A 10,070-nucleotide genomic window follows, 5' to 3' on the forward strand; every position below is an offset into this window, starting at 1 on the left:
GCTCCGGCCCGGCACATGCCACAGCGACCACACACATTAGTCGGCTGCTCCGGCCCAGCACATGCCATAGCGACCACACACATTAGTCGGCTGCCGAGGAGCGGCTGGCCAGCAGCTTCTTGAGCTCGGTGACGTCGTTGGCGCGCAGCTTGAGCGCCGCCGCCAGCAGCTCGGTGGCGGCGGGGCCCAGCTCGCTCTTCCACACCGGCTCCGTCAGCGCGGGCCACTGGGGGAGAGGGGAGAGAGGGGAGGGCGGAGAGGATGGGAAGAGGGGGTCAGGTCGACTTCACTGGGCGATGTTGGCTGCGTCTGTGCGCTTGCACCCAACGCCGCTGATGGCACCCCTGTTCCAGCCACCCAGCCTTCACGCCCACGGGGGCCCACAATCACGCATGACGCCCCTACCACACGCGCCTGCAGCCTGCCACCCATCCGGCCCCCACCGCAGCACCCCGCTCCCAACCCGCTCCTCCACGCCCCTCCCACCTGCTTCACCTCCGCCTGCGCCGCCAGCGCCGGCGTCAGCACCGCCTCCACGCCGCTGCTGCCGCCCACCGCCGACAGGCCGTCGTTGTAGCCCTGCGGGGAGAGAGTTAAAGAGAATGTACGTGTTAGGGCAACGGAACAAACGTGTGTGTGTATGTGTGTGTACGTGTGTGTGTGTGTGTATGTGTGTGTACGTGTGTGTGTGTGTGTGTGTGTGTGTGTGTGTGTGTGTGTGTGTGTGTGTGTGTGTGTATTTACGTGTGACCCAGCATGCCTCAGTAGCAGGGGTCGCAGGTCAGCTCTGCGTCGCCGGAGGAAACCCCCCTCAGCCTCAGCTCGGGCGCCGCGACCCCCAGGCCCCAAACCCCAGGCCTCCCACCACAAGCCGTATCGCCTGGCTCCTACACAACCCACAGCCCCAGCCACAGCCCCTCCGCCTCGGACCCTGCTGCGCCCATCTCCCTACCAATTGTCCCAGTATCAGCTGCACAGGCTGCTGCCCACACGCCTCTCGCCAACCCCCAGCAAGCCCCGTCAGTCCACGGCCCTGTCTCGCGCTTTCGTGACACCCACCAATCCATCCCACACTTCCCCCTCGCCCCCCCAGTGGGAATGGTGAAAGCAGTGTCCACCTCCCGCCTCAGCACCCCCTTCATCCCCCCCACCCCCATGAATGTAACCCCACACCCCTCCACACACCGCCCCCTCCCGACTGCCCTCCCCCTTCCCCCCTCTGCCCTCCCCCTTCCCCCCATCTGTCGTCCCCCTTCCCCCCCTGTCCTCCCCTCTCACCTGGTCCGTGTCCTGGGCCGCCAGCTGGCTCATGACGCGGCCCGACAGGATCAGGTAGTCCAGGCCAGCCAGGTCCAGGGCGTCTGGTGGGGAGGTGGTCAGGTGGGGTGGTCAGGTGAGGAGTGGGTTGAGGAGGAGTGGGATGATGAGGAGGGGGTTGAGGAGGAGTGGGATGAGGAGGGGGTTGAGGAGGAGTGGGATGAGGAGGGGGTTGAGGAGTGGGTCGGGGCGGCGGTTGGGGCAGTGGGTTTGGGGTGGTGGAGTTGGATGTGGTATTGTTGCAGTGGAGATTGTTTAGTGGAGGGTGTGGCCGGCAATCGCGGGCGGGGGCGGTGGATTTGGGGCGGTGGTGGTGGACTGGTGGTGGTGGTAGGCATTAGGGTCGGGGTGTGCCATGTACGGTAGCGGTACACACACACATGCATGTGAGCCCCGACGCCCCTCACCTTGCCGCGAGCGCAGGCCCATGGCCATGATGGCGCTCTTGGGGTGGTACCTGCGGGCGCCGCGAGAGGGACCTGAGGTGTGAGAGGTGTCAGCCGTGGGGCTTCCCGCAACACAGGCCCCACCCCGCGTCGTCATCGGAGCCCAGGACCCCGAGCCGCGGCCAAACCATGCTAGGAAGCCACTACTACGGTACCCCCGCCAGCCCCAAGCCCCAGCCCCGAGCCCCAAGCCCCACCCTGCCGCCCGGTAGCCCCGCTGCACCCCCTGGCTGCACCCCACCCCACCCCTGGCTGCACCCCCCGCCCCCCCCCCCCCGGCCCTGACTGCACCGCACACCGCCAGGCAGCGCTGCGCCCTGCCCCCGGCCCGCGCTCACTTGCGGCCGTAGCAGTAGAGCTCCTTGACCAGCTCAATGGCGGGGTCGTAGGCGGAGGGCAGGCCCGTGTCCTCGCGGGGGCCCTGCGCGCGTGGATGAGGCCGTGTGGGTGTGTTGGGGAACACATTGGGGAACGGTGGTGGTGTGTGTGTAAATGTGTGTGTGTGTGTGTGTGTGTGTGTGTGTGTGTGTGTGAGTGGGGGAGAGATGTCGTAACAACTTTAGGTACAGCAGGTTCAGGAGCACCGGGTCCCCGTGCTCGCCAAGGGCAAGGGTGGCGCACTACGCCGCGCCACCCTCGCCAACCCCAACCCCCCACCACACACGTGCCCCACACGCGCCCCACACGCCACGCCACGCCGCGCCACGCCACGCGCTGTGTGTGTCTCTCTCACGTTGGGGTTGCGGATGGCGCCGGGGTTCTTGTCGTACCACTCGCGCACGCGGCCCACGTTAATGCGGATGACGGAGGCGCCGGCCTGCATGGCGGCGATGCCCTGGGCGGCGGAAAACACCATGTACAGCTGCAGGGGGGGGGGGAAGGTGGGGGTGGAGGAGGGGTTGCTTAGTTATGGATGGCTGGGTGTGTGGAAGGGTGTGTGGGGGAGGGGTTGCTTAGTTATGCATGGCTGGGTGTGTGGAAGGGTGTGGAGGGGCGTGCGGACTTGGGTTAGCGCGCACGACCTGACCCTGCATCCCGTAAGGAATCGAACAGGCCGCAAACCCGCTTTCCTGCAGCCCCCCCCCCCCACCTCCGCCTCCACAGGGAGTTCCCACTCACGCTGGTGGCGATGCCCTCGGCCTCCAGAGTCTTGGCTGCCTGCGGGCCACGCCAACAACAAAATACACCACACCAGGCGTTAGTATGGTGTGTCGGATACCGGGTAGGACCACTGCGGCACCAGCCATGCCCAGGGCCCCAGCCCTGCCCCGCGCCGTCCACCACACACACAGACACACACATAAAGGGGGTACAGCGCCGCTCGGGCCCAGTGCTGCAGCGCCCTCCAACAGCCCCTCATCCCTCCACCAGCCCCCCATCCCTCCCTCTCCTCGCCAGCGCCCCGTGCCCCGCCACCATGCCCCGCCAGGGCCCATCCCACCGCGCCGCACCCCGCGCACCTCCTATGCACAGCCCGAGCTCGCCGCACCTCACCTCACCTCGCCCGCAGACTCCCCCTCCCCCGCACATCATACATGCGAGTTTTCTGGCTCTGTTACGCCGGCTTCGCACCCACTCATAGTCCTCCGAAATTTCCTACTACTCAAAAACTTCTCAAACCCCCTTCCTTCCCTCTTGTCTCCGCACCTGTGTGGCGGCCCAGGTGGCGGGCAGGCCGAAGATGAGGCGGTCGCGCGGCACCCGCAGCGCCGCGTACAGCGCCGCCAGCAGCCGCACCTTCTCCGTCACCGCGGCTGTGCGGTGGCGCGCGCGGTGGGGTGGCGGTGGGGCGAGCGGTGGGGTGGCGGGGGGCAGTCGGTCATGGCGGTGAGGTAGGGAAGGTAAGGGGCAAGAGAGATGCGGCGGGGAGAGGAGCTGCGAGGGGAACGTGCGTTGGGTGAGGGGGAGGCGGATGATGGGATGATGGGGTGGGAGGACGGAACCACGGCGGCAGATGGACTTCCCATTCCGACTTGGCTTCAACTAGCAAGGCATACGTCGACACACGCCCGTGCTGACGGCACAACAAGTGCACCGCGGGCCCTGGCCCTTTTAACCCCGTCTGGACATGCGGCCCCCGCCTCATGCGCTTCCCCCGGCTATTTTACCACCCAAACCCTGTGGAGCCTGGTGCGAAGCCTCACCCTGGTCGTTGGCGAGGTTGGGGTCCACGATGGTCTCCACGCGGCCCCACACCACGTCGCACAGCATGGCGCCCACGTTGACCAGCGCCCTGCGTCGCACGTGCGTGTTGAGTTGACCGGCGTGGCGTGCCCATTGCGGACCGGGCGTCGGCGTGCAACGCTACGCGTACGTGCTGCCAGGGTGACGCAGGTGGGGCCCATGCGTTTGATCATGCGTGACCCTTCTGTGTACGACTCAGGTGGATCCGGTGCACTGGAGAAGGAAGGAATGCGCAGAAACGAACTCGGGGCGGTCAGGGAGGCCGTGCTCACCGGTCCAGCGGGTCCGCGGCGGCGGCCAGGGGGCTGTTGCTGTTCTTGCCGGCGGCCATGGCGGCCACGATGGCGTTCTGTGGGAGGGAAGAGGTGCGGAGGAGGACAGGGCGCGGGGCGGGGTCAGGAGATGGGCCGTGGTGGCGACTGCTGACATGCCGCGGCAGAGGCTGCACTCTAAGCCGAGTTTGGTGAGAGAGGCGTGCCGAGTAGGATGTCTGTGAATGCGTGCATGGCAAGGCCAGGTACGCGGCCCTGCTTGTCCAACGCTTGCAGCGGCCTGGTGCTCCGCAACACCCAAGCGCCATGCTCAGCTTCCACCACTGGCCGATGTTCCGGAAACGCAATTCGACATCGAACCTATGCGACGCTGAGACCAACAAGCCCACTACAAACAGCAATAACGCCAACGAGCGGCTGTTCCGAGGGATTCGATCGGCATTCGTTACTCCGAATCGCCGAGACTGGATGGCAAGGCATTTCAGACAGTTCTACCGCAGGTGATATGTGTAAAGGTCATTTTGGTGCTTACCTCATACGGCTTCAGGCCCAGCGACTCTGAAACGAGGACGGACCGTAAGACGCTTGCTGACACAGTCCCCGCAGCCAGCTTGGCGCCGGGGGTCAGAGTCTCCATGGCTAGAGTGTCGGGGACAATGGTGGAAAGGCGGCCAAGGCTCTGCAGCTCGCTCGCGGCGGTCGCATTGGATGGGGTCTGAACGGCCTTGGCCGCGACCGACGACCTGCGGCTGCTGAAGCGAGAAGCAGTCACCACAGGAGTGGCATGGCGGTGGCCAGCCACCACGCGGGTGCTGGGACGGCCGAGGTTTAGCTGCATGCTGCACAAGTTGGCCTCTTCCCTTGCAGAAAAAGAGATCTGGTGCGTTCTAGTTGTTTATCAAAATGATCAAAGTTGTGTGTGCTTAGTCAATTTCGGAAGGCAGGCGTTTTATGCGCTTGCAATCCACGTCATCCTGGCTCTTTCCATGCACTTTAGCCTAAAGTTGAAGGGGCTTTCTCCTGGGCCTCAATTTCAAGTCATGCGCATATCGTGCTGTTGTTTGAAACATGGCCTATGTTCCACAAGCAGGTGAAGTGCACACCTCATCCATGCGCGCCACACTATCGCTTTTTACGCTAGGAACAAAGCTGCTTGCATGTTGCCGGAGGTACACGGATGGACAGGCAGCCTAGCTGATGAAGCTCGAGTAGCGTTCCGGGTTGTGTCGCAGGGGTTGAAGGCCCTTCAGACGGGGGTAGCCGGTGTGTGCCGGCCGGTTGCTGGATCGCGTGCCCTTGCTTCGGAAAGCTTACGCCTCCAGTCATATCGCCTATACCTTTGGTAAAAATACATCTTGTTGTCTCCTTTCCTCCACCAAAGGCCTTCCCCACTGCGCAACACCTCTAAAACCCTTTTCTGTTACTCCCGAAGACAGAGCGCCCGTAGCCCCGCACACTAGATGTTCTCCGCCCTCGCTCAATCTCTGATACCGACGATGACGAACATGCGTGGAGTTGCTGTGGGCTTCCGGAGAGGGCTCGCTGCTTCCGCAAACAAGTCGAGTGAAAAGGTATTTTCGTCGACTGGGCGTCGCACCTTTCGGGGTAACTACAGCACAATAAGAGATACTGAATTGTGCGAATTGCAAGTCACGGCTGGCAGCCGAGGCCATACGCGAAAGCTGATTGACAGCCGACACAAGGCGAGAGTTAGGGCGAGGCGCTCCGCAGCAATTGCCGGGAGACTGGCGAAACGCAGCCGCTTTTGATAGCATAGTAGGCCATACGCGCCGTGCCTGGCTGCAACCGGGCTGCCGGCAGCCCGTCCTCCGTGCTGCCGGCAAGCTTCCGCCGGCACGGGCCCCGATCGGCGACTGGGGCGGCCGTAGTCAGCAGTCCATCGCCTTCTCATCGCTATGTTGGGCGCATCCGGTCACAGCCGGTCCCCATAGCCATCCTTTTGACGCCGAGCACCGTCCCCATCCATTCCCGGTGCCGCTATGCCCCCCCTTTTTTCCGTTGGGACTGAGCAAACCGACCTGCCCAGCCCTTGACCACCCTCGCTCCTCCCCATCTCCCAGCCTCGCAGCCTCGTGACCCCCGCTCAATCCTGCCACCTGCCCTCCGACAGATTGGATTCGTGGGCTTGGGCGCGATGGGGCTCCGCATGGCTCGGCACCTGCTGGCATCTGGACGTGACCTCGTGGTGTTTGACTCGAACTCCATAGCCGTTGACCGGATCCTGTCGGAGGCCGCGGCGGCGCAGGCCGCGGGGCAGGGGCAAGGACAGGGGGCCCCAGCGGGGGAAGCAGCGGCAGCAGCAGGCGCAAGGGCGGCGGCAGGAGGCGGAGGCGCGGGGCACGAGGCGGCGGTGCCTGCGCCGCCGCGGGTGTACGGCTCTGCGACGGCGGTGACCAGTCCTGCGGAACTTGCGGAGACGCCAGGTGCGATGGCGTGTATGGGTCGGGTTGAGCTTTCCAGCCTGTGACTGAGGGGTTGCGAGCCGTGCTCTCGGGCGGTTGCACCTTGTCGCGAAATGGAGAGAGATATGGACTTGGGACCAGGGCGCATAGCGGGTCGACGCAGCGCCCAGCAGTGTGTGGCGAACGAGAGGAGGAGGAGCCGACCCCACCTCCGCCCCCACCGCCGCCCCCACCGCATGCACCCAAACCAATACACGATACATACGCTGTTCAGTGCCCTCGCCCGGTCACCTCCTCCCTCTGCTTCCCGCCACCCGTACACACACACGTGCGCAGGCGTGGGTGTGGTGTTCACGATGCTGCCCGGCCCCGCCATCGCTCGTCAGGTGTGTCTGCGCCTTTGTGTCTGTTGAGTGTTTAGGACAACAAAGGGGCGGGGGCAGAACACGCGTGCCCACCAATGTCTGTGGGACTCTGGCTCTCTGCATGTTTGTCGGTGTGCGTATGCCGGTATGCGTTTGCGTGTGTGTTTGTTTGTGTGTGTGTTAGAAAAGATTTGTCCTGCCGCCACTGCCGCTCAGGTGTACCTGGGCCAGGCGGGCCTGCTGGCGCCCAAGGCCGGCATCGTGCCGCGAGTGCTGGTGAGGCAGGGGGGGGGAGTAGGGGGGAGGGAGGGAGGGTGGGGCCGTGAGGCTGGGAGCACCACGATGCAGCGCTCCGTCATCCGCCTACACGCACCTCTGCGCATCCAACCTCCACCCTAATCCCTGCCACCCACCCCTGCACCCAAGTCGTATGCTGGGCTCGGGTTCTTGGCGCCGTCTTGGACCCCGGATTAAAGTGCCCCGCTCCTGTCTTTGGGCCCCGGAATGAACTGCCCCTCCCTCCTCCCTGGCTTAAACTGCGTTTCTTCGTAATTAATCATATATACGCCCCCCCATTATCGCCAGCGCCGCTCACCCTGTTGTGCTGCGACGCCTTGGCCCCCTCCCATCAGTATTGTTGCTTGCAACTGTCGCCCCTGCCCGTGCTCCGCTAGTTCAGCTTGGTTTGTTTAGTTTGGGCTGGTATCTACAACCTCCCCTCCTCACCCCCCACCACCGCCACTGCCACTACCACCACCACAACCACTGCCACCACTACCACTACCACCACCCCACCACCCCCACCACACCACCACCACCACCACGCCCCCCCCCCAACCACCACCAACACCCCCACCCCACCGCCACCACCACCAGCACCACAACCACCCCGCCACCCCCACCCCCACCCCCACCACAGGTGGACTGCACCACGCTGGACCCCGGCACGGCGCGCGAGCTGGCCGCCCGTGTGCGCGCCACCCGCGTGCACGCCGGCCTGTCCGGGCCTCGCCTGGCGGGCCTGCCCGCCGCCTACCCCACACTGCTGGACGCGCCGGTGTCGGGCGGCGTGGTGGGCGCCGACAAGGGTGCGCCGGGGGGGGGGGGTTGGCGGTGGTGGTGGTGGTGGAAAGAAGGGTGGTGGGGGTGGTTGCAGATACCAGGCCAAACTGGGGGGGTGCAAAGAAGCGTGGTGGAGGCGGTGGTGGTGGGGTGGGTAGTTCGTTCCAGAACTCAGATTACAAGTTTTGCCGACCCAGAACGCGCACACACTTCCAGCGTGGGGAGGGGCACGGGGTGGCGGGAAGGGGCGCGGCTACTGTTGTGATGGTGGCGCGACGGGAGACGGGTTGCAATGTGCCATGCTGAAAGTCCAACGGGGTTGTGTCTGTTCCTAGCACACAGACGCCTACGCCTAAGTGGGCACCGCAAATAGTTTCTCCCGCTCATACAGACTCAGACCTCATACACACACTATCCGGGCTTTGGGCGGGTCTCGTTTCTGTTCCATTGTCCATTAAACGCACACACACGCACACACACATGCACACACACACATGCCCCCCCGACAGGCACGCTGTCCTTCCTGGTGGGCGGTGAGGAGGCCGCACTGCCGGCAGTGGAGCCGCTGCTCAAGGTGGGGTGGGGTGGGGTGGGGTGGGGGCTGGGCGTGTGTATGTGTGTGTGTGGTGGTGGGGGGGGGGGGTTGCAAGGATGGCTGGGTACAGGATGCACTGAAGCACAAACCCAAACCCAAACACACACACACACACACACGCATGCACACACACACACACACACAACCCCCAAACCCACCCACAAACACGCACACACTACCCCCAAACCCAAAGCCATCAACCCCAAACCCCCCTCCCCCTGACGCACCCCCCCCCCAGGCCATGGGCAGCTCGGTGACCTGGTGCGGCGACGCGGGGGACGCGCAGGCGGCGCGGCTGTGCACCAGCCTGGTCATGGTGAGGAGCGGGGGGGGAGGGTTAGGGGTGGGGGGGGGTTGTAAATACCAGCCCAAACTAAACCAAAGCCAACGAAAACGGGAGTGCAGGCAGAGGCGTTAGTTGCGAGCGATAATACTTATGGGAAGTGGGCCGAGGCGTCGCGGAGGAGCAGGGCGAGCGGCGCCGGCGGTAAATGTCGCCGCCCGGGCTCGGTGACGCGCGGGAGAGTGGGGGCGGGGCGATGGGGAGGCGGAGCGTGGCCGGGGGGAGGAGCGAGAGTCCGAGCGCGCCTTGGAGGGAGCGGATGCGGCTACCATTACCTTGGCTTATCATGCATCAGCACTGCTGCTGGCACCAGAGTTGCCTAGTACGTCACCCTCTCTACAATACGGTATTGTATCCCCCCCCCCACCTCCCGCCTCAGGCCTCCACCATGGCTGCCACCAGCGAGGCTCTGGCTCTGGCTCGGCGGCTGGGCGTGGATCCGGAGCTGATGAGCCGCGTGCTGAACGCCAGCAGCGCCCGCTCCTGGGTCAGCCAGCAGTACAGCCCCGTGCCCGGCATCAGCCCGGACGCACCCGCCAGCAAGGTGCGGGGCAGGGAGGGGATAGGGGATAGGGATAGGGCAGGGGATAGGGGATAGGGGAGGGGAGGAGGGGTGGATGGGTAGAAATGGTGCAGCAGCTATCAGGCTTGGGCGTCCCGGTACGTGACCACTCTCACCACGCCACGACTGCCTGCCTGCCCCCACCCCCCCCCCCACCCCCTACCCCGCCCGCCGTTTTTACTTGCTGCCCCAGTCCCTTGATTCCCCTGCTTGTATGCTGCTTGTCTTAACCTTGCAATGCACCACCACCCCCTCCGCCCCCACTCCGCCACAGGGCTACCGCGGCGGGCTGCGCAGCTCGCAGGTCCAGTCGCACCTGCAGATGGCGGTGGAGGCGGCGGAGCGCTGCCACTCGCCCGTGCCCATGGCGCGACAGGTGCTGGACATGTACACGCAGGTGCGGGGGAGAGCGTGTCAGGGGGGTGGGGCGGGAGGCGTGTCGGGGGAGGGAGGGAGAGAGAGAGGGAGGGAGGGAGGGAGGGAGGGAGGGAGGGAGGGAGG

General features: G+C 65.1%; 2 protein-coding genes across 2 annotated transcripts in view; one reads left to right on the plus strand and one right to left on the minus strand.

Annotated features, from left to right (window-relative positions):
- CHLRE_14g630847v5 (uncharacterized protein) lies at positions 1-5,125 on the minus strand. The gene is made up of 11 exons (XM_043070391.1): positions 4,752-5,125; positions 4,220-4,296; positions 3,908-3,996; positions 3,411-3,517; positions 2,883-2,921; positions 2,497-2,625; positions 2,102-2,184; positions 1,725-1,774; positions 1,279-1,361; positions 487-579; positions 1-226 (listed from the first exon to the last, which is right to left on the minus strand). Exons 1-11 carry the CDS (start codon positions 5,055-5,057, stop codon positions 83-85), a joined length of 1,200 nt encoding a protein of 399 aa, XP_042917064.1. The 5' UTR covers positions 5,058-5,125; the 3' UTR covers positions 1-82.
- Positions 5,126-5,256: 131 nt separating this feature from the next.
- The window catches only part of CHLRE_14g630859v5 (uncharacterized protein), a 6,652-nt gene continuing 1,838 nt past the window's right edge, over positions 5,257-10,070 (plus strand). Inside the window, exons 1-9 of the mRNA XM_043070392.1 lie at positions 5,257-5,790; positions 6,351-6,663; positions 6,979-7,028; positions 7,224-7,283; positions 7,927-8,095; positions 8,579-8,643; positions 8,903-8,980; positions 9,387-9,551; positions 9,844-9,966. Coding sequence (XP_042917065.1) covers positions 5,725-5,790; positions 6,351-6,663; positions 6,979-7,028; positions 7,224-7,283; positions 7,927-8,095; positions 8,579-8,643; positions 8,903-8,980; positions 9,387-9,551; positions 9,844-9,966 — 1,089 coding nt within the window. The 5' untranslated portion in view covers positions 5,257-5,724. The remainder of the gene's footprint in view (positions 5,791-6,350; positions 6,664-6,978; positions 7,029-7,223; positions 7,284-7,926; positions 8,096-8,578; positions 8,644-8,902; positions 8,981-9,386; positions 9,552-9,843; positions 9,967-10,070) is intronic.

This window comes from Chlamydomonas reinhardtii, chromosome 14, assembly GCF_000002595.2.
Source record: "Chlamydomonas reinhardtii strain CC-503 cw92 mt+ chromosome 14, whole genome shotgun sequence".
In the NCBI taxonomy this organism is placed as follows: Eukaryota; Viridiplantae; Chlorophyta; class Chlorophyceae; order Chlamydomonadales; family Chlamydomonadaceae; genus Chlamydomonas; species Chlamydomonas reinhardtii.

Excerpts from the sequence above, each read along its gene's own strand:
- CHLRE_14g630847v5 (XM_043070391.1), bottom strand. The coding sequence starts at position 5,057 with ATGCAGCTAAACCTCGGCCGTCCCAGCACCCGCGTGGTGGCTGGCCAC. Across the intron at positions 1,362-1,724 it reads GGGCCTGCGCTCGCGGCAAG|ACGCCCTGGACCTGGCTGGC; the intron begins GTGAGGGGCGTC and ends CCTCCCCACCAG. Across the intron at positions 580-1,278 it reads CGGCCCAGGACACGGACCAG|GGCTACAACGACGGCCTGTC; the intron begins GTGAGAGGGGAG and ends CTCTCCCCGCAG.